At 48.3% G+C, this 23649-nt stretch overlaps 1 protein-coding gene across 2 annotated transcripts in view; it reads right to left on the reverse strand.

Moving 5' to 3' along the window:
* The window catches only part of GMFG (glia maturation factor gamma), a 114280-nt gene extending 92173 nt beyond the window's left edge, over positions 1–22107 (reverse strand). Inside the window, exons 1-7 of one of the 2 annotated variants that reach the window (XR_014171087.1) lie at positions 21617–22107; positions 20119–20215; positions 17630–17679; positions 9612–9663; positions 8269–8349; positions 5774–5847; positions 3166–3444 (exon numbers count right to left, since the gene is read on the reverse strand). Coding sequence is in view for 1 of the 2 variants with exons in the window: in XM_081922478.1 (XP_081778604.1) it covers positions 3373–3444; positions 5774–5847; positions 8269–8349; positions 9612–9663; positions 17630–17679; positions 20119–20215; positions 21617–21619 (429 nt within the window). In the remaining variant the exon portion in view is untranslated. Of the gene's footprint in view, positions 1–3151; positions 3445–5773; positions 5848–8268; positions 8350–9611; positions 9664–17629; positions 17680–20118; positions 20216–21616 lie in introns of those variants that run through there. The other variant, XM_081922478.1, reaches the window with a different exon arrangement.
* Positions 22108–23649: the final 1542 nt, after the last annotated feature.

Raw genomic sequence — 23649 nt, forward strand, 5'->3', positions numbered from 1 at the left:
TGGCCGAGGGAGCCGGCGTACAACTTCCGGGTCATGTGGCCAGCAAGACTAAGCTGCTTCTGGTGAACCAGAGCAGCACACGGAAACACCATTTACCTTCCCGCCGGAGCAGTACCTAGTTATCTACTTGCACTTGCTTTCGAACTGCTTGGTTGGCTGGAGCAGGGACCGAGCAACGGGAGCTCACCCCGTTGCGGGGATTCGAACCGCCAACCTTCTGATCAGCAAGTCCTAGGCTCTGTGGTTTAACCCACAGCACCACCTGCGTCCCTATTTTTCGAGACTGCTGATCCCTTATTTTCAAATCTGAAAGTTGACAGCTATGTACTGGTTGTATGCAGAATCCGGCATTGTCGTGGGCAGTTGCACAGGTCCTTCTGGCACTCCCAGCTTTTAGCAACCCAAATGGCTTTCGTAAGCTGTGCTCCACGCCTCCCAGGTCCAGAAACCTGCTTCTTTCCCTCGGGCGAATGCGATGCAGCTTGTGAACAGTGTGCAAATATCCAGACCCAGTTTCCTGGAGCAAGTCGTCGTCGGCTCAGGTCCTGCCCCAACGGCTGATCAGCCAGACCGCAGATCAATGTTAAGTAATGTTACTTACACACAATCATACCCCCCCTTTCTCCTCTTCCATCCTTTTGTCCTTCGAAGAGCAAACCGCTCAGCAGAAAGCACTACCCATGGCAGGCTGCTTAATCGCCTTCCAGATTAATTTGGCGGGTAGATGGAGGGAAGCTCGTTCCATCTATATAAACGAAGCAATAATTACCCCCGATCTCTGGAGGATATGAATCCCTCGGGGGGGCCATCGCTCTCCCTCATGGAGGTCTCCAGGGGGTGATATATCTCTGAAATGCAGAGTTTTCCTGCCGGGGACAATCTGTCTCCCATCTTTTGGGGGTAGTAATAGCACTACAGTGGCTTAATATCTCTCACCAGCCTAATATTTCTCCTTAAAACCTTTCTTCTCCGACTCATCTTCTTTGCTCTTCTCCCTTCTCCCTCCGCCCAGCTCCTCTACTCATTTCCAGGAGAAGCTGACCTGGTCCAGCACGCATCCTCGGTGCAGTGGTCAATGAGATGTCCCTCAGAATCTTTTGAGCAGCGCACGGTTCCTTATTGAAGGGGAATGTGTGCCTAACTTAGCCATCAAGGTTAATAGCCATTGGGAGACCTCGGCACCTCTATGAATAGGCCTAATCTAGGCTTGTTGCCACAGCCCCATCTTGCAGCGATGAATTCCCTGAATTAATGGCGCATGAAATAAAAGAAGTGTTTTCCTTTTTATTTGTCGTATCAGCTATCAGCTTCACGGCACGGCTGGAAGGTGTCGCCAAGATGCTGAGCCGGCGGAAGGTGCAGGGAGCAGGATGAGACCCAGGACTGAGGGCGATGGGGAAGTCCTGTGAGACTAAGAAAGAAGGAAGCAGGCAAGCAAGCAAGCAGAGAGAGCCAGAAGGAGCAGGCTCAAGCAGAATGGATGGCTGCCCAGCCAAGTCTGACCAAGAGGAAGTTATTGGAAATAGCACCTTTAGGGGCCCAGAGCAGCTGGGGAGGTGACTTTGGAGTGGGGAGGATCATGCAGGGCAGAAAGGCTTTCACACACCCCTCCACACAGCCCTGATCCAGATCAGATGGTCCAAGCAGCCACTTTTTCCGGTGGTGGGGAGGAATTGGACAGCTCCAAGCATGCTTTCCTAAAAGACATGTTTAAAATGTAGTTCTTTCAGTTGCCTTTTTCTGGACCTACTTTGGGTTATCAGATCTTGCAGTTTGGGTGGATTAGATTGGAATGATTGCTTACAGTTTCTGGAGTTCAAAGGCTTTATTCATGCAGGAACTATTTACCAGCATGAGTGAAGATGATAAAAAGAAAATAGCAGACATCTTCTCCGGAGAGAGCAGCAAACATAATGGCTCCTGTTTTAAGGTTGGAGCTAACTTAGATAGAGAGGTTACAAGCAAGAGCTGGCTAGATTACTAGACAAAATCATGCCCTCTGGTGGTTTAAAGTAACACATGAATTAACTACAAAGTCAAGAGAAGGAAATGTATTTGCCTTTTTCCAGTACTTTGGCCACGCAGTCACCTAATTTAGCCACTGTGAGGACAATCACACAACACAAATTGATACGTGTAGGATCATTTCATTACACAGCTTCTAAAAAGCACCTTCTTTCTTACCTCTGCACTGGGCAGGAAATAAGTCAAGTAAGACAGAGATTTGGGTGGGTGGCGATAAGATGGTGCTTTAGGAACTGCTCTGATGTTTCTGTTCCCGAGGCACCTGTGACGATGTGGCAAGCCTGTGGTGAAATCCTCTCAGCAGGTGTGCAGTTTCTGTTGCCACAGCCCTTCTGCAATTTGAAAAGCTGCACTTGTGAACGTCATCCGTCTCCCCAGCTATTTGAGACGTGAGACCTCATATTGAAAGCCTGGCGACCCCTGATATAATAGAACTTGACAGGAAACATCTGACTGTCCCACCCGGCACCCATCTAATGGACAGAAGGCGCCACCAGGTGGTGAAAGGTTGCACTGTGGTGGGGGAGAAAGGCAAGCTATGCATTTAAAGTGCATTTGAAGCACATGGCTCCGCCCCAAAGGATCATGGGAAGTGTAGTTTATTAAGAGTGCTGTGGATTCATGACTGTTATAAATGTGCTTTAATGTGTGGTGTGCACATGACCAAAATGAGATAAACCTGTCAGTATTTTGTGGGAGGCATTCAATTGCATACCAAAAATTTAGGTATGTGCAGTGGATTAAAGTGCTCTGTTGCTTGAGCCAGTGTTTTTTTTTAAAAAAAATCCACTAAAAGTGTAAGCTGAATGACTGGTTAACAGGAAAACATATAACCTCCACATAAAACTGGTTAACAGGAAAACATATAACTTCCACACACACAAACAAGTAAGGCTGCAACCAAGACAAATGCTCATTGTTGTATAACCTCCCTGCGAGCAAATCAGAACAAATGCTCAACTGAAAACCAGGCATTGGGTAAGCTTTGTGCAAGCAAATCAGCATAAATGCTCAATGATCCTGGAGGAGGCCCAAGGCTAGCTAGCGGCCAGATGTCCCTCCCTAGAAGATCACAATTCAAGCATAAAGAACACAGGCTCAGCGCAATGCAAAAAGAAAAGAAGAATTAGGCCCAATCACTTTATTTCATTTTAATTCCTCTGCAGGGGGAAGCCAGTGGCTCTGGTCATGGAGACAATAGGTCAGCTACATTTCCCTATATTCCACATACACCCACGGTGCAGTGGTATCTCTAGGGTGAAATGGGGGGGGCGCGGGTGAGATTACAGGGCTTGCTATGAGTGGGGAGTTTACTGAAGGTCCAGCCCTCCAGGAATACCCTACCAATCAGCGGAAAAAGGCCAGGCGCTCTTTCAGCCATTGCTCCGTCAGGTCGTCTGTGGACCGAATCTCAAAGACCTGGGGGGAAACAGAGCAGCAGTCAGGTGGAGAAGGCGATCTGCCTAGGCTGAGAATGTGGCCAAGCATCCTTCCCTGCCTTTCCCAGGTAGCCAAGGAGCTGGCTGGGGCAGAGTAGGGACATACCGTATTTTTCGCCCTATTTCGCACTTTTTCCCCTCCAAAAATGAAGGGGAAATGTGTGTGCCTCCTATGGGGCGAATGCAGGCTTTCGCTGAAGCCTGGAGAGCGAGAGCGGTCGGTGCGCACCAACCTCTCTTGCTCTCCAGGCTTCAGGAGAGCCGCAGCGCCAGCCCCACAAGGTCGGGAGACAGCGGGGAGGCGGAACGCCGCCATCTCGCTGTCCCCGGACCTGGTCTGCAGGCGGGCAGTGGGGAGAAGAGCGCTTCTCCCCGCCGCCAGCCCCGCAAGCTCCGGGGACAGCGAGGAGGCGCAGCGTGTCTTCCCACTGTCCTTGGACATGGTCTGCAGGCGAGCGGTGGGGAGAAGAGCCTGGGGGAAAATTTTTTTTCCCTTTATTTCCCCCCAAAAAAACTTGGCGCGTCCTCTGGGCTGGTGCGTCCTATAGGGCGAAAAATACGTTAATTCTACCTTACACCCAGTCTGACCATTGGTCTCAGTAATGTCAATGCTGAGTAACAGCGGCTTCCAGGCTTCAGGCAGAGGTCTCCTCCCAGTCCTACTCAGAGAATCTGGGAACTGAACCTGGGGCTGGGATTTCTGCATTGGGGGGTTGGACTAGATGACCCTTGGGAGTCCCTTCTAGCTCTACAATTCTATGTTTCTATGACTTCTGCATGCAAAGCAGGTGCCCTACTACTGGGCTAAGGTGAGGATTTTATTATTTAATATATTGCACATTTTGAAAGACGTGGCGGTCTATCTTTCCTTGGCTTCAAGGGTTGGTCTAGATCAGGGGTCAGCAACCTTTTTCAGCCGTGGGCCAGCCCACTGTCCCTCAGACCATGTGGGCGGCCAGACTATATTTTGGGGGGGAAATAATGAATGAATTCCTATGCCCCACAAATAACCCAGAGATGCACTGGGAGTGGCCACCGGGACCACATAACACTGGGTTTGAAAGACCTACATTGGCTCCCAAGACGTTTCCGAGCACAATTCAAAGCCTTGGTGCTGACCTTTAAAGCCCTGAACAGCTTTGGTCCAGTAGACCTGAAGGAGCATCTCTACCCCCATCGTTCTGCCCGGACACTGAGGTCCAGCTCCGAGGGCCTTCTGGCGGTTCCCTCGCTGCGAGAAGCCAAGTTACAGGGAACAAGGCAGAGGGCCTTCTCGGTAGTGGCGCCCGCCCTGTGGAACACCCTCCCATCAGATGTCAAGGAAATAAGCAGCTATCTTATTTTTAAAAGACATCTGAAGGCAGCCCTGTTTAGGGAAGTTTTTAATGTCTGATGCTGTATTGTTTTTAACACTTGATTGGGAGCCGCCCAGAGTGGCTGGGGAAACTTAGCCAGATGGGCGGGGTATAAAGTATTATTATTATTATTATTATTATTATTATTATTATTATTATTATGCATTTTAAATAAATGCACACATTCTACTCATGTAAAAACACGCTGATTCCCGGACCGTCCATGGGCCAGATTGAGAAGGCGATTGGGCCGCATCCGACCCCTGGGCCTTAGGTTGCCTACCCCTGGTCTAGAAACTGAACCCCGGTTCTGGCACCCAAAACAAGAATCCCCCGCTGCCCAGGACCAAAAAGCCACATATAGGCATGGGGAAAGGGGGAGAGGAAGATGTAAGCGAGAAAGCACAGTTGCCTCATCCTCTTCCACTTCTCCTGGGGGGTTTAAGGTTACATGCACGTTCTCCGGGTTGCGCCAGGCAACCAGGCTGCTCTCTAGAATCCCAAGAGGCTGGGGAGGGGGTTGTTTCTGGCAGGAAGAGAGGCCAAAAACAATGCCAAGACGATCAGGGACAAAACCATAGCTGTCAACTTACAGATTTGAAAATAAGGGACCAGCAGCCTCGAAAATGAGGGATCAGCAGCCAAAATAAGGGATCAACAATTACTTTTATAAAATACATATTTTGTTGCGTGCAAATGGCTTTAGATACCTATTACAGTAGGTCCATAAATTACCATATAGCATATTCAACACAAAAAACAGCAACAATTTGTTGTTGACAAAGGTCAGCTGGATATAGAAAGGGCCCCATTACCTTCAGTAGCTTATTTAAGGGACATCATCAATAAGGGACAGCAGCGGGACATGGCGCTGGGATAAGGGACTGTCCCACCAAATAAGGGACGCATGACAGCTATGGACAAAACCAGAGGTAAGAAGTGTGCCTGGAATACCTTGGTGAGCTCAGCTGCCTGCACCAGTCTGTTTTTGCTCCCGGCGTACATCATCTGCTGCTCCGGCTTGCACCCTGCAAGGGGAAAGGAGAAGGCAGCTCCTTTAGTTGCAATGACTGTTCATTTTCTCGTTCACAATGGGCGCTGTGATCCACAGCGGGTCAGGGAGTTAAGGACTGGCTGAGGTGGAGAGAGGCGGACTTCCCCAAGGCCACAAAACAAGTTCCTGCTACGGCGACGTTGGGATTTGAACCCAAGGCAGACAGGTGCTAAAGGGCACTGCCTTATCTCTCTGCGACAGAAGTGGGATTTGTTGGGTTTTTCCACCGGTAGGGTGGGGGGAAACCTAGCAAATGACTGGCGTTCAATCATTCAAATGACTCGTTTTTAAAGCACTTTGGAATGTTCAAAGACATTGGCCGCGATCTCACCATACATTTGAAGCACCATTATACAACTTTAAACAGAGATGACTTCCCCCAGAGAATTTCTGACAGCTGTAGGGTTTTTTTTTTTGAGGGTGTTGAGAGAAGCCCCCTGTTGCCCTCCCAGGACTGTAATTCTGTTCCCTGCAAAGAGGGGTTAAGTATTAAACCGCTCTGGGAAGGGAATCAGGGTCTCCTAACAACTCTCTGTGCCAATGGTTTTGCAATATGGCATGATTTTATTTCAAAATGAAGAAGCCCATGGCCGTATGGTCCATCCTGTTTGTTCCAAGGTGTGGACTTGCGAAAGTACCATATTTTTCGCTCTATAAGACGCACCAGACCACAAGACGCACCTAGTTTTTGGAGGAGGAAAACAAGAAAAAAAATATTCTGACTCTCAGAAGCCAGAACAGCAAGAGGGATCGCTGCGCAGTGAAAGCAGCAATCCCTCTTGCTGTTCTGGCTTCTGTGATAGCTGTGCAGCCTGCATTCGCTCCATAAGACGCACACACATTTCCCCTTACTTTTTAGGATGGAAAAAGTGAGTCTTATAGAGCAAAAAATACGGTATGTTTAGATAGATGGATTCTCTTTATCTTTGTGTTTCTCCTGGACTACAACAAACTAGGAAGCAAGGGAATCTATGATCATAGAACCAGAGCTGGAAAGGATGTAGCCCAACTGCCCGCAATGCAGGAATCTTTTGCCCAATGCAGAACTCGAACCCACGACTGAGCTATCTCTTCGTTCTTTCATTCCTTTAATTTTTCATTTCGCAAACCTATACGTGAATTCCTAAGTTCCCACTCGCATGGGAAATATGGCCATTGCTCCACCTCCTCCTGCTGAACCTCATGTTACAGAGCTGTTCCGCCTGGCCTTTGGTTTGGACTCAGTCTGACTCTTATGTTTCCCTCCCCTTATGGTTTTGATCTATGGGCTACTTTTAAAATGAGGCTGCATTTTAAATTGCATTTTAACCAGTATTTTAAATTGGTTCCCCCCCCCCCCCTCTATTATGTTTTTACTCAGATGGTGACAGCAGTCATGAAATGAAAAGACGCCTGCTTCTTGGGAGAAAAGCAATGACAAACCTAAACAGCATGTTAAAAAGTAGAGACATCACCTTGCCAACAAAGGTCCGTATATTTAAAGGTATGGTTTTCTCAGTAGGGATGTATGGAAGTGAGAGCTGGACCATAAAGAAGGCTGATCGCCAAAGAATGGATGCTTTTGAATTCTGGTGCTGGAGGAGACTCTTGAGAGTCCCATGGACTGCAAGAAGATCAAACCTCTCCATTCTGAAGGAAATCAGCCCTGAGTGCTCACTGGAAGGACAGATCCTGAAGCTGAGGCTCCAAGACTTTGGCCACCTCAGGAGAAGAGAAGACTCCCTGGAAAAGACCCTGATGTTGGGAAAGATGGAGGCCACAAGGAGAAGGGGACAGTGTTCGCGAAGCTACCAACATGAGTTTGACCAAACTGGAGTGCCTGGAGTGCTCTGTTCCAGGAGGTCACGAAGAGTCGGACACGACTAAACAACAACAACTTGTTTTTACTGTAATTTTACTGGTGTTAGCCGCCCTGAGCCCAGCTCTAGCTGGGGAGGGCGGGGTATAAATAAAATTATTATTATTATTATTATTATTATTATTATTATTATGCTTTCCCCCCAAGGTTTACTATTGTTTCTGTGCAAAAGTTTCCCCTTTTTGTCCTTACAAATTTTAATAACAACTTTTATTAAAAATGCATGGTGTGAACACGGCCATTATCACAGTAATGCCAGTTATACAGTAATAGCTTCCCCCAACCTGGCCTCATCCAGAACGTTTGTGGTTACAATGCCCATCAGCTTGGCTGTTGTTACGGGGAGGCCCAGGGCCCTGAAACCTGGCCCTTTGGTGCTGCACCAACTCAGAATCGAACCCTACAGGCCTCCCCCCATCCCACCGCCCTCAACGCTTCACATTTGTTCTCGACATACACCAAGCTCAACTCTTTGGACAGGAAGCCGAGAATCCCACCCCTTGGTCACCCTCAGTTGAGGAAGTCACTGGTTCTCACCGACTGGGCTGGAGAAGATGAAGCAGAGAGGGTATGAGACCCGGCCATCATCGTGGACGTATTTATAGCTGTAAACTACAAATGTAAACACACACAGGCACAGTCAAGGAAGCAACTGGGCATCTCATGGCAAGGTAGACATTGGGGAGGGGGGGAAGAAACTGGACCAGCTTGTCTCCAACTGGCAAAGGGGTGGAAAAGAGCTTCTTCTGTGAGGACACCTTAGGCTCTGGAGCTCCCTGGATGCGGAAATCCACAAATCTCATTCCCCAGTGTCCCCCCCCCTTTCTTTTTTCTCTCTCTCCTTTTCATCCAGTGCTTTATCAACTGCACTGGCTCCTGGTGGAGTACAGGGTCAGGTTTAAGGTGCTGGGTTTGACCTTTAAAACCCTATGCAGCCTAGGAGCCACGTACCTACGGGACCGCCTCTCCTGGTTTGCCCCGCGGAGGACCTTAAGGTCCACAAATGACAACATTTTGAAGGTCCCAAGTCGCAAGGCGGTTAGATTGGACTCAACTAGGGCCAGGGCCTTTTCAGTACTGGCCCCGACTTGGTGGAACGCTCTGTCACAAGAGACCAGGGCCCTGCGGGACTTGACATCTTTCCACAGGGCCTGGAAGACAGAGCTGTTCCACCTGGCCTTTGGTTTGGACTCAGTCTGACCCTTATGTTTCCCTCCCCTTATGGTCTTGATTTATCAGCTACTTTTAAAATGAGGCTGCATTTTAAATTGCATTTTAACCTGCATTTTAAATTGTTTTTCCCCCTCCCATCATGTTTTTTACTGTGATTTTACCGGTGTTAGCTGCCCTGAGCCCGGCTCTGGCCGGGGAGGGCAGGGTATAAATAAAATTTATTGCTATTATTATTATTATTATTTTCCCAGTAGGCACTGGGCTACTTCCTGTCCTAAGAACGCAGCATAAGGACATAAGAAGAGCCTGCAGGATCAACGACCCATCTAACCCAGCACCCTGTTCTCAATGTGGTCACCCGTGGGAATCCAGGTAGCAGAACGTGAGGAAAAGAGCAACTCTCCCCTCCTGTGGATCCCAGCATTGCTGCCTCTGACTCTGGTGGCAGAGTAGAGCCATCACAGTTAGTAGCTGTTGACAGCCCAGTCGTAAAAGGTTTGTGTCCACACCATGTGTGAAAAAGAGCTCAGGTCACCCAGGACTGGCCTTATTAGTCCAAAAGCATCTTTGGTTCCTGCTCCAGTTGCGTGTGAATTATATCATGCAACTGCCTCAAAATGGGTATTATGCCTTTGAATGCGAAAGGAATTGCAGTTGTCCCCCATCCCATCCCCCTCTCACAAACACACTCAAACAACACTTAGGATATCGAGGCTGGCGTTCTGGCAGTTCGCTTCTCAGCTCCTCTGGAGAAATGTCCTAAAGAAGATCACAAAAATCAGGCGTCAGTTTTGTAGGCAAGGGTCTTCCCAAGGGGAGTAGCTGCGTAGGAAGGGATGAGATCCCACCCCCACCCCCTGCACAACAATTCACTTTTTCAAAAACTGTGGCTGTTTGCAGTTTGGAAAGTGATGGGCAAATTGAATAGTGTAGGACGAGCGAGTGATTAACAGGAAGGGAAATAAACTCCCCACAAGCCTATCAGGGTGAATGTCAGTCAGCCCAAGGCCTGGTTGAAGCAAGACATTTCAGCCTAAAGATATGTAATGATGGCTCCAAGTGAGCCTCCATGGGGAGAACACTCCACAAGCAGGGAGTCACCACAGAAAAGGCCCCTTCTCATTTTACCACCCTCTAGATCTGTTGTGGAGGCACACGAGGAAGGGCCTCAGATGATGATTGCAGGGTCAGGGGTTGGTTCACATAAGGAAAGGCAATTCTTGAAGTTTTGCAGTCCTGAGTTGTTTAAGACCTTATAGCAGGGGTTGGTAAGGTTTGCTTTGCCTGGGCTGGTTCACTCCAGTGGAAATCCCACTGTGGGCCGGATTGTGTGTGTGTGTGTGTGAACGCACACACCTGCAATTTCCAGCATCTGCGCAGATGCGATTTCCAGTGTCTGCACAGACGCGATTTCTGGCGCTGCGGAAGCAAGCCCCCGTGCTGCACTGCGCCGGTTTAGCGCAGTGCACGGGGACTCGCTGAGCGGGCAGTTCAATTTGGGGGCAGTTTGTGGGCCAGTTAAACGACCTCCGGGGGCCGCTTGTGGCCTATGGGCCTTAGGTTGCCTACCCCGCCTCATAGGTCAAAACCAACACTTTGAATTGGGCCCAGAAACTAATCAGCAGCCAATGCAGTCAGAGCCAGGATTAGTGTGATATGCTCAGTCCATCTTGCCCCAAATTCTGCGCTAGCTAAAGTTCCTGAACTCTGGAGAAGCAGCCCCACATATAATGCATTGCAGTAATCTAACCTAGAGGATAGACAACAGGAGTGGAGCCTAGACAACAGATAAGGGCGCAGATGGGCCACAAGCTGAAGCTGATGGAAGGCACTCCACACCACTGAGGCCACCTGAGCCTCAAGTAACAGCAAGGGATCCAGAAGGACCTGCAAGCTACATACCCACTCCTTCAGAGGAGATCACTTTATCCTATATGTGCCCACTTGAGCTCATTGATCCATGCGGGAGTGCCAGCTTGGCCCCAGGACTGTGGGTGCCATGTAGCGTGCATGGCCCTGGCACCAAAATTTGTGGGTGCCCGGCTTCTTCATAGAGAATTTGTGAGTGCTCGGGCACTCAGGGACCCAGGGAGGTGGCACCTATGGATCCAAGGATCAGGCACTGGTACAAGTGTCACATAATACTCATTCTGCACTTCTTACACATTGATATTTTAGTGTGGCACCCACACTTTGGAACTCCCTGCCTGTCGTCACCAGGCAGGTGCCTTCACTGCACTCATTTGGGCGCCTGCCAAAACAGGTGCCAAACAATTAAACATTTTTGTTTAAGCAAGCCTATCCAGATACAGAACGCTGGCGTTTGTTTTAATCCAGCTTTTAGCTTATCGTTGATTTCAATTCTGTTTGGAATGGTTCAAATCGTTGTTTTATAACTATTTATTACTGATAATTTTATTGTTTTATTCTTTCTGTCAGCGCCTCTTTGAGGTTTCATTACAATCAAGTGGTATATAAACCCTTGGGAAACAATAAGACACTTAAGGATGAATGCTGAATAAATAGGTCATCTGGAAAAACCCAGGCGGGTAGTGTTCAATGCGCTTTGCAGAAGAGTAGGGATTTGAACCCAGGTCTATGCAGTACAGCATCTCCTCCGCCATTCCTCTCTGGCTATTCCCTGTCAAGGGTGGAGCTCAGATGCTATGCCTGTGCGCAGGTTGAAAGGTGTGTACAGGTGACAGGTGACATTCCAATCTCTGGCACCGAATGCCAAGGGTGGCACTCTGCTTAGCCATTGCTCCCACCCAGCATTCCAGGCAGCTGCACCCAGATTGCCACCCCCCACGGCGATGCTGAATTTTGCTTGTCACTTCTGACATTGCACAAAGGCTCTGTGGCTCAGTGGTAGCTGAAAGGTTTCTGTCCTCTATCTCAGTGTTTCCCAACCTTTTTTGGGCAAAGGCACACTTGTTTGATGAAAAAAATCTCGAGGCACACCACCATTACAGCCCCGTGACGTCAGCGGGGTTGTTTTTTTCCCTCCCCCTTGCCGGGGAACCTCCAAGCTTTGGGGGGGGGGGGAGGAGGCAGCAAAGCGAGGGACTGAGGGACTCCTCCAACAACAAGGGTTGGGGAAGAAGAGAAAGGGCTATTCCGCTCTAGTCACGGGAGGGGAATATGTACTGGCCCAACTGGTGTGCGGTCTTCGGAAAGCGGGGTGCGGGAAGGAAGCCTAGGCTCGGGGTCCACCGACCTCGGCGGAGAAAGGCAACAACCGGAGCCGATTACGAGCCGGCGCGTGCGTGCAGCGGCTGGCCTCAAGCTCGGGAAGCTGCGCGCGGCGATGTTGACGCGGGGCGTGCGAGAGCTTGGGGGCGGGGCGGGAGAGAGAGAGAAAGAGTTGGCAGCACCAGGCGCTGTTACTTATTGCGCTGCGGACGCTGCCAGCAACTGCGGTGGTTGTGCGGCGGCCGCCGCCGCAGAACGTCCTCGTCAGTCAGCTGAGCTGCCTGGCGGCGTAGGGAGCCGAGGGGCGGGGCTTCCTTTCTGAAGGAGCTGAGGGTGGGGGTCCTCCGGCGCCTTCGGTGAAACGGCGCCGGCCCAGAGCACTTCTAGGAGGCTGCCTTTGTGCGCGACGTAAAGCCCTCTTTCCCTCCCTCCAGCCCCGTGTCACATGTGGAAAAGGGGGCTGGATCCAGTGACGCAACTCGGAAAACTGTTAGGGAAGCCAGAGCAGGAAAGTGAGTGGGAGGCGGCGTCACCGCTTTAACCCACGTTTCCTTTTTGAAAGAGAAACCAGTGTTTCCCAACCTTTTTTGGACTCGCTCGCGGCACACCAGGCAACATCTCGCGGCACACTAGTGTGCCGCGGAACACCGGTTGGGAAACACTGCTCTATCTGGGTGTATAGGAGAGGAACAGCCCCGCAAGGTGTCCTCAAGGTACCTCAGGTTACATACACTTCAGGTTACAGACGCTTCAGGTTACAGACTCTGCTAACCCAGAAATAGTACCTCAGGTTAAGAACTTTGCTTCAGGATGAGAACAGAAATCGTGCGGCGACAGCGGGAGGCCCCATTAGCTAAAGTGGTGCTTCAGGTTAAGAACAGTTTCAGGTTAAGAACAGACCTCCGGAACGAATTAAGTACTTAACCCGAGGTAGCACTGTATTTTTAATCTCTGTTGGAAGCCGCCCAGAGTGGCTGGGGAAACCCAGCCAGATGGGCGGGGTACAAAAAATAGATGATGATGATGATGATGATGATGATGATGATGATTGGAGGAAAAGGAAGGAGCATGCACACCTCCCTCACCGAAGACTGCTGCTTCCCACTGCCTTTTCATCTCTGCTGCTAAAGGGAGGAAGGGCTCACAAGTTCTTTTCTTCTGAATTAGCCCATTATCTAATCCTCTTTGCTGCAGCCAAGCAGGCACCACAAGCCCTGTAATGAACTGGCAAAGGATCAGAATTAAGCAGAGCTTGCTGCCACATACGTACAAACAAGATGGCTGGAAGGATCGACAGCCTTCCTGTTCAAGACTGCTGTGTCCTTTGATGCAGCCGAGTCTTGGGCACCTTGTACCAATGGGAATAAATTGAAGCAAGGGGGAGACTGGAAGTCTGTTTGTTAAAGGTGCAGAAGCTGGCCCTCCTTCACCAGCCTTGTGAATAATCCTATGCATGCACACTCAGAAATCCCATTGAATTCAATTTATTTCCAGATAAATGCATATAGCAGAGATGGGGAAATCTGTGACCCTCCAGATGTTGCAGGACTACATCTCCCACCATTCTTCACCCCAAGCCGTGCTAACTGGGGCTGGTAGGCATTGAAGTCCAGCACCTTCTAGAGAGCAATGGGTTCCACACTCCTGATGCATGAGATTGCAGACTTTGGTGCTCAAGAGCAGCGAGAGGGAGGGCAAGGCTGGAAGGTGGATATAAACGAGGCCTCCTCAGAGCCTGAAAAGCTAAGGGTAAAGTCACTTGTTGGCGGCCTGTTGATTGAGCCTTATTCATCCTTATTTGTTCGCACCAAGGGTGCAGGAAGGTTAAGTGAAGTTGGCTATTTATTGAGTGTCCGTTCTGATTTGTTTGTGAGGCGAGTATAGCTGCACCAAGCAATTGTTATCCCATGCAATTCTCTTTAACTTTCCTTATCGCAAAAAGTTTGGTTTGGGGGCCGAGGGGGAGGGAGTGAGTTTGCTGTGCAAAGGTGCCAAGTCAACTGTAATTGAGCACCCTGGTTTTGTCGTGACATCCAGTGGCATCTTACCCATAGAGGCTGGTGGCGTGGAGCACCAAGTTCTGGAGGGCGCCAGGAAAGAGGTGGAGGCTGGATGCGGCGCCTCCCAGCACCAGCTCACTGCCCTTGCCCACCTCCGCCATGCCACGCTGAAGCAGCGCCGCACTGGAGCCTCCGTCTGCCGTAGCCACCGTGGCATGAAGCTGCCAGCTGAGCCAGGAGGCACTGCGTCCAGCCTCTGCCTCTTCTCCACCAGAGAAGCTGCCCTCCAGCTGCTGTCCACTTCCTCCAGCCCTGCCTGCAGCGCTGTCTTCCCTAAAAAATTCTGGGAAACACTGGGGGGGGGGCAGAGGGAGCTTTGCACCACGCGCATTTAAGGTCGGGGCAGCCCTAGCTCGCCCCTTTCTTTCCTTACAGCTGCTGCGGTTTTCCCACCCACCCGCCCTCTGGGTTGGGATTCGGACTTTGCTATGGGCTTCGGCTGGTCGCCGCAAGGTGCCTGGTAGGAGTTTTTCCATTTGGCTAATTGGCTGTATTTTAAAAGCCACTTGGTTTTTTCGCCTACGATATGCTTACAACGGCCCTGATGACGTCACTGGATCCTACCCCAAAACAGTGACCATCTGGAAGCGCTGCCAGATGACGCCAGCAGGCACAAGAACTACGTGATGTGAACTGAGAAGGGAGCACTAATTGACATTTGGACAAACTCACCCTCCAGTCCATTGTTTTCAGCAAGCTGTGGCTCTAGGATCCCCTAACAAGCTGACTCTGTTTAGAAGCTTCCATTCCCAGGCTAGGACCCTCCTGGATTATTTCAGTGGAATGTTATTAGGCATCAGTTCCTTTCTTGGAAAGTGTGCGCTGCTGGGCTTCCATTTTGACAAGCAAAACTTGCCAGTCGTTTCATATTTTAATAAATGGGAAGAGATTTTCCCTTGAAACCCCCGCCGCTAGTTTTCCTGCTTCCCTAAAACACAGCGGAGTGGATATTCCGCGCTGCCATTTGATTAACATTTCGCTAATGCGTGTGAGGGTTCTTGCATAACGTGTTGAATTAAATATGAAAGCAAATGACGCCATCAGCACATCGCTCCCCTGAGATATTAAACTTGATCTGAAATTCAATTTGCTTTTAACCCAGCCTCGTAATTTGTAATGTACCGACAAAATTCATGTCAAGAATGCAGGAAGGTGGAATGGAGGAGCTGACGCAATTTCTTTGGGGAAAAGGAGATGTCTCTCCATGTCAGATTCCAGGCAGTTGCTGGAAGAGTTGGGAATTCAGTTGCTGTCGCAGGCTGAAGTGAAGTGAAGTGAAAAGTAAGTGTGTGCACACACATTTACCTACGTACCTCATACCTACGGGACCGCCTCTCCTGGTATGCCCCACAGAGGAACCTACGGTCTTCAAACAAAAACACCTTGAAGGTCCCAGGCCACAGAGAGGTTAGGCTGGCCTCAACTAGAGCCAGGGCCTTTTCGGCTGCGGCTCCAACCTGGTGGAATGCTCTGTCACAAGAGACAAGGGCCCTGCAGGACTTGACATCTTTCCGTAGGGCCTGCAAGACAGATCTGTTCCGCCAGGCCTTTGGTTAGGGCGCAGCCTGACTCCCTCCTTTGGCAACCTTTACAAAACTTTATGGCTGCCATCAATCTTGATTTTAATTAATTTTTATAATGCTTTTATAATGTCGCACTATTTTGGTGTTGTTAGCCGCCCTGAGCCCGGCTTCGGCTGGGGAGGGCGGGATATAAATAAAATTTATTATTATTATTATTATATGTGTGTGAGAGAACCGGTTGATTACAGTTCCACTCTCCTGCAATATAAAAAAGCAGGTTTCTGCTTCCGCACGGTCTTTATTTAGTGTTCAACATCCCTGCTTTCCACCTCCTCCCAACAACAAGACTATGATTGGGCAGAGTAGCTTGTTCAAGCCTTACATTTGTCTGTAGTGGAGACAATTACGCTTTTCTCCAGGAAAAAAAAAAACCCCACTCTGTAATGCCTTCACTTTATAGTCACAACAAAGTCTGCAGCTCAATCACTTGCTGGCTTTGTAGGGGGGGGGGGAAATCTGCTGTTTTTATACAGCGTACGAACACTGCAGGTAAACGATTAGATAAGTGTTGCGATGAAATCTGAAGCCTTCTCCCCATAGTCAGAATCTAACTGATCGCCACACCTGGTAGCTAGGGAGAACTTTCCTCAGTTCATGTAAGCCTGCATGTGACCTCAGAGGGTTGCTTGCCTCTCCCTACACTGTGTGGTTGGGCGTCACATATATGAGTCACCTGGAGCCATTTGCCCTGGTCTGTGCAGCAGAACACCTGCGATGGGGGTGTAGCACACCAGCCTTCCTCAACCCGGTGCCTTCCAGATGTTTTGGACCACAACTCCCATCAGCCTCAGTCAGCACACTTGAAATATACTCAGAGTCGAGTGTGGATTTCATGCTCTTTATTCAGCTCATAGTAGTGAGGAATGGAAGTCCCCCCCAAATGTCTGCTTTGTATACATTATTTACACAAAGGGCCCCACGTGATTGGCTAATTCTGGGATTCTCCTGTAGGCCAATCAGGTTGCGGAGTCACTTCCACCTGGAATTGGATTGGGTGGCTCCTGCGGACCAATCAGACTGCTGCATTCTGGATCCTATTGTTCTAGGACCAATCAGACTGCTGCATTCTGGATCCTATTGTTCTAGGACCAATCAGACTGCTGCATTCTGAATCCTATTGTTCTAGGACCAATCAGACTGCTGCATTCTGGATCCTATTGTTCTAGGACCAATCAGACTGCTGCATTCTGAATCCTATTGTTCTAGGACCAATCAGACTGCTGCATTCTGAATCCTATTGTTCTAGGACCAATCAGACTGCTGCATTCTGAATCCTATTCAACTCAGTACATAACAACACTGAAGTCCAATATGCTTGGAATCTGGAAGGCACCAGGTTGGGGAAGGCTGGAATTTGTGTGTGTGCGCGCGCACGTTGTACAGTATTGGCCTGAATATAAGCCGCACTTTCCCCACAAATTCTGACCGTGCAAAGTTAAAGTGCAGCTTATATTCACCACATTACAGTCTGCAGCCAGGAGCGTGGAGCAAACAGCACCAGGAGCGTGGGGAAGCGGCACCATCTTCTCCCCCAAGGCCAGGAAGAGAGAGAGCGAAGAAGGGGAAAGGCCATCGGAAACGCATTGCAGCTCCCCCCCCCCCCATTGTAGCCAGGACCAGCAAGGAAGGGAGTGGCTTATATTTGAGGGGTTTTTTCTTCCCCCACCCCCTTCAATTTTAAAGATGTGGCTTATATTCAGGCAAATACGGTATAAAAACACCTTTGTGTTGCTTCAACCTGAAGCCTATCAGCCTTCGTTTGCAGCCTCTGAATTCGAATGAGGGGTACTTTTTAAAACTTGACCTGAATCAGGGTGCTTAAAAGAAATAAAAGCAGGAGGAATGATTCTCATTTTAAATAGGAAAAAGAAGTGGAAAGGTTTTACATACCTGGAATTCTTCCTCCAGCACCACCAGTTGCCTGTCTTTGTCCACCTTCACTGAGGAGAGAGGAGACAAAAACCTAGTAAGGGGATTTCACCTCCATTCTTAGAAAGATCTGCCTTGCATGCGGAAGTTCCCTGGAGAACCACTGCCAGCCACTGTAGAAAATACTGAGCTAGATGTGTTATGTACTGAAGTTCTCACCCTGGGCCAGCAGGGGGTTACTGTAGATAGTTTTCACTCAGGTCCACATATGCAAATAAGGGATTGAAGGTGACGTTCAGTGATTGGATAGTTACAGAAAGTGGCTACTGTTGCGTTGTAGCGGACCTCTATATAAGCAGGCTGGCTGAACCCTTCAGTTCAGTTCAGTTCTGGCCTGTGAATAAACAAGAGCTGCTTGAAGAATCGCTGTTGTCTGATATGTTTACCCACAACTTAACAAGCTGGATATAAGAGAAGTGGGCTGGATCAGGCCAAGGACCCATCTAGTCACACTGGCCAAGCCAGATTCACATTATGGAAAACCCGCAAGCAGGATTTGAGCACAAGAGCCAGCATTCTCCTCCATACAGCATTCTCCTCCATGAATTTGTCTAATCCTCTTTTAAAGCCATCTAGATTGGTGGCCAGGGACGTGGGTGGCGCTGTGGTCTAAACCCCTGAGCCTCTTGGGCTTGCCAATCGGAAGGTCGGCGGTTCAAATCCTTGTGACTGGGTGAGCTCCTGTTGCTTGGTCCCAGCTCCTGTCAACCATGCTGGCCACATGACCTGGAAAAACTGCAGACAAACGCCGGCTCCCTCAGCCTATAGAGCAAGATGAGCGCCGCAACTCCAGAGTCGTCTGCGACTGAACTTAACTGTCAGGGGTCCTTTACCTTTACTTTTTTAGATTGGTGGCCATCAGCGCCGACTCTGGGAGGGAGTTGCACCGTTTAACTATATGCTGCATGAAGGAAGGACTTTCTCTCATCTGTCCTGAAATCTGTCCTATGGCCTAACTCCGTATAAGGCAGCGTCCGATATCCCTATGTTCCCGTGATACTGATGGGTTTTTGCTGCTGCTGCTTACTGAAAAGTCGTTTGTTTTTCTCCAGCTTCCAGAGGCCATAGGTTAGACTGTTTTGTGCCTTGAGTCTGTTCTGCATTATAGCACTGATCTTTTGTGGTTTCGTTATTGATATTTTAATTGTGTCCCGTGAATTTTTAATGATTTTTGTTTTATTTGTTGGTATGGAAACTGCTTTGAGGTCACTTGGGTGACTTAAAGCATGATACAAGAGCACCGAATAAATAAATACATCAAAGCCAATCCCAAGCTCCTTCACCTTCACAAATTACCTTGCGGGGCAGGTGGGGGGAGTTGTGAGCCAGAGAACTGCTGGTGAGACTGAAATGGCCCTTAAGTAGTGGCCTAATGGTATGCAGAAGGACTACAGCCAACAGCTCGTTTCACACCCCCTTCTAGTTTATCAGTGACACCTGATTAACCGCAGTTAAGAATTGCCTATGCAGCTGCCAAGAGAAGTTCCATCAGCATCAAAGCCACAGATGTGCACAAAGGTGCACAGATCCCCAGCACATTTCAATCTGGTATGCCTCAGGCTTCTCAGGTTAGAAAAAACAAACACCGCATTGTCAGAGAACTGCGTTCATTTCTATTTTCTTTTTTAAAGCACTCCCTGACGAAGCACAAAGGCTTGAAATGCACCAGTGTTTAGGTACCACCTTGTACTAAGCTGTTTATGATGCCTGCTTAGGGGACTGCCATCCTCACTTGTGAGATGTGGGGCAGCCCATCTGTTTTGCACTGGGTGGGAAAGAGCTGTAGCTCAGTAGTAGAGCATCTGCTGTGTATGCAGAAGATCCCAATTTTTATTCATTTATTTATTTAAAGGTAAAGGTAAAGGGACCCCTGACCATTAGGTCCACTCATGGCCGACTCTGGGGTTGTGGTGCTCATCTCGCTTTATTGGCCGAGGGAGCCGGCGTACAGCTTCCGGGTCATGTGGCCAGCATGACTAAGCTGCTTCTGGCGAACCAGAGCAGCGCACGGAAATGCTGTTTACCTTCCCGCCGGAGCGGTACCTATTTATCTATTTGCACTTTGACGTGCTTTCGAACTGCTAGGTTGGCAGGAGCTGTGACCGAGCAACGGGAGCTCACCCCATTGCGGGGATTCGAACTGCCGACCTTCTGATCGGCAAGTCCTAGGTTCAGTGGTTTAACCCACAGCGCCACCTGCGTCCCTTTATTTATTTATTTAGGAGTAGTTAAATGCCAATCGCAGTTCCAAGTAGAACTGGGAGAGAACACTGCCAGAAAGGGAGAAGAGCCATTGTCACTCAGTTTAGACAGCTGTCAGTTAGTTTACCATGCTAGGTGGTCTGATTCCAGCTTCCTATGTTCCTATGGCAGGTGTGCCAAGCCCTAATACCATAGCCCCCAATCTTAGGGGGAAAATAGGGAGATGGCATGCGCTATAGCAAACTCACTCATTATGGCTGCATTGTTAGTCTCCTTCCGGAACCGGAACTTCTTCAGTTTCTCCTTCAGCTCTGGGTCCACGTCACACACAACCAGAGAATCTGACTGCAATGGAAAAAGCAATGTGGGTTTTCTCCTCCAATCAAGCAGGCCATTCTCCTTGTTATTTCATTGCCCTGATGACCATGGCATAGTCTCATCTCCTCTAGAACTAATTGTGGGAAACTACAATCAGACTTAACTATGTATGACCTGCTAGTCAGTGCATGAAGGGGTTAAGGCAATAGAGCTGCATTTCCTAGACTCATGCCCCCCTCTTCTTTGATGAGGAAGGAAGAGAAGCCTTCTCTTCCTGTTCATTTCTCCCCCTCTCTGCACGATGTATCTGAGCAAGGAAGACCTGCGTAAGAAAGCTCCAAGCTTAGAGCACATGTCTGAAGCTATCTTTCTGTATTTTCCACCCAAGAGTATTCTGCCTGTGTCTTTCCTGCTGCTGCTTAGATAAATGCATGAACCTGATCTTTGTAATGTTTTGTTAGTAAAGCATTTTAAACTTACTTAACAGTGTGGTCGGTTCATTGCAAGAGAGGCAGAAAGAGGGAAGCAGTTTGCAAAGGGACTAAATGACTTATGCAAAAAGTTTAACAGTCTACAGTCCTAACACTTTACAGTGCTGCTTAACTTTGTGAGTTTAAGCTTTGCTACTGTTGGCGCTCTCTGCTGGAGAGAGGACCCAGCTCATTCCTTTTGTTATTTACCCACCACATTTGTGTCACAGGGATTCATATTTTCTTCCCATACTTATTCTGTGTGTTGGCTTGTTTGGATTACTCAACTTTCCCAGCTCCCTCTGCAAAACACTTGCTTAACAGCACTTGCAAAACACAGTTTGGTGCCACAGTGGATAAACCTCTGGGTCTCTATTAGGGTGCTGTCCACCCATATCTCAGCTCACTTCTTCACAAACAGGGTCTCTTATAACAGAAAACTATCCCAAGCAGAAACTTGTCCCAACTTTTCTCAAGCACTTTGAGAGAAGGTCTTGCCCTTCGGCAGCTCTTCCCATTGCTGAAGGGGTCCTACAAGGCTCAGCACCTTTTCTCATAATCCACAATCTATATTTTTTGCTGTTGTTTTAAGTGTGTTCATTCTTCTATCAAACGCCACACCAGAAGGTCCCTTCATTTTGAAAGGTTGATCTGCCACTCAGGCTTGCACACACCACACAGGAAGCTCATGTCTGCCAACTGTCAAGATGTGGCTTCCAAGCCACAACAAGAGCTTCAAGGACGGAGGCAGAATTTTGGAACAAGAAAAGGCTAGAAACACTATATTTTGGACATCTTATTTGCATAATAACAAGGAGGAAGGGCTGAGTGGCAAGGAAAGAGGTCAGATTTTCAACAAGCAAACTTTCAAAGCAGCTCAACACAAGTATGGCGCAGAATCTGCCCACCACCCACTACCCACTGTTTCTGACCCACGTTAAGAATTGTTTCAGCTAACCATTCTGCCTTAGGTCTCTCCGTGTCAGCTGAAATGCTGCAGCTCTGGGTTCAGCCGCTGGCCCTTCTGACAGGATGTGCAGATCTCTGTGCTCTTGCTTTAGTTAGGACACACTCTGCTCAACATCAGCACTTGCGAAACACCGCCAGGCACACACTCCTGACAGCTGCAGAGTGTGTGCCGCTGGGGCGGAAGTCATTGCTGGTGGTAGGGAGGAGTCCAGAGAGAAGTTAAAGGTTTCCATTTGCAGTTACGAAAGGGGAAGCCACAGGCAGAGGGCAAGAAAGATCCTAGAGGGTTCAGGATCAGACTCAAAGCAGGCTGGGCCTTTCAACAGGACAGACACAAGCAGAAAGTAAGCGTGAACAGGGGGATTCAGTTACCAGCCTAATAACATCCGAAGGAGACTGAGTGATCTAGCTTTGATAAGGTAAAGGGACCCCTGACCATTAGGTCCAGTCGTGACCGACTCTGGGGTTGCGTCACTCATCTCACTTTATTGGCCGAGGGAGCCAGCGTACAGCTTCTGGGTCATGTGGCCAGCAGAACTAAGCAGCTTCTGGTGAACCAGAGCAGCGCATGGAAATGTCATTTACCTTCCCGCCGGAGCGGTACCTATTTATCTACCCAATAGAAAATTTCCATCTTCATGCAGAGGACCTACTACTTGCATGGTCTTCCTCTTGCTTCAGACACAGCCAGGGGGGAAAAAACAGCAACAATTTTCTTATTATTTTTAACCTCTTTTGCAAGCCTGGGCTCGTTCTGAGCTTTAGTCCACCTGTTATATTCCCAGGTTGAGCCATGGCTGCTAAATTACCGACTTCCATTGGAGGACACGGACTTTGGAAACACCCTTGAGCTGGGTCTTTCCCCACTTCTTAGGTCACAGAATCATAAAATGGCAGAGTTGGAAGGGACCCCAAGGGTCATCCAGTCCAACCCCCTGAAATGTAGGAATCTCAACTGGATCAACATGGCAGATGGCCAGCCAGAGTGGCTGGGGAAACCCAGCCAGATGGGTGGGCTATAAATAATAAAATTATTATTATTATTATTGTCCAATCTTTGCTTAAAAAGCTCCTAGGATGGCGAGTTCATGCCATTGTCAAACAGGGATTTTTTAAGAGCCTTGGCAAAGAGAATTGTGGGGTTTCTTTACAAATCCCTCTTTGCTTGTTGTGGACGTAGAATCATAGAATTCTATTTTTATTTCCTTTTATTTCAGATTGCGTTTTTATTGCATTTCAAAATATGAACAAACACAGGAAAGGGAAAAGGACAAGCGTCTCCGGCATATAAAAGCTGAAGCAAATGAAAGTTATTAGGATCTAAGAGCTCATCCGAAAAATAAATACTGTATATAAAATCTATTTTCAATATTAGGAGCTTAGCCGTGTACTAATAGCCTGCAAGCCGTAATAGACTTTTCCACTAACGTAGACGTGTTTCGCCTTATTGTATTGTTTACTTTCTGTTACAGGAAATGGACTGTGGGAAATAAAATGAAATAAAACCCTATCCGGTCTATACTCGACAAACTGTGCTGTAAACTGGGGGTTAATTCACTTTCATGTGCTTCATTCTTTGTATATACAATAAAACCATACCATATATCATAGAAATTATCACGTTTCTTTCATTGTTGTTTTTTTGGGCCCTTGGGACATTTTTTAATTTGTGTGATTTTTCCAGTTAAGGCCGTTTGCCAAACTGTGATGAAGTTTGTGGGGAAAATTTACGAGCTTTTACTCATTATTTTGAAGGTGAAATGCATTTTATTCTGTTTTATGCGTTTTATGCAATACATATAAACTTTGTATTAGTTTACAAACTATGCTGTCAGTCCACTTGTGGAAAATTTTCCCATTTCTAGTTATGACTGGATATATGAACAGGTTTTATTCCCTTTGAGGGCAACGGCCAGTTTAACATTCTTCTTTATTTTCAGAAGTAAAAGAACGAATAAATTTATGTCGGGTAACATTTGGTCTCTCAGAACCCAAAACTATTATTTCATTTATTTTTTCAAT

This window comes from Podarcis melisellensis (assembly GCF_964234715.1).
Source record: "Podarcis melisellensis genome assembly, chromosome: 8".
In the NCBI taxonomy this organism is placed as follows: Eukaryota; Metazoa; Chordata; class Lepidosauria; order Squamata; family Lacertidae; genus Podarcis; species Podarcis melisellensis.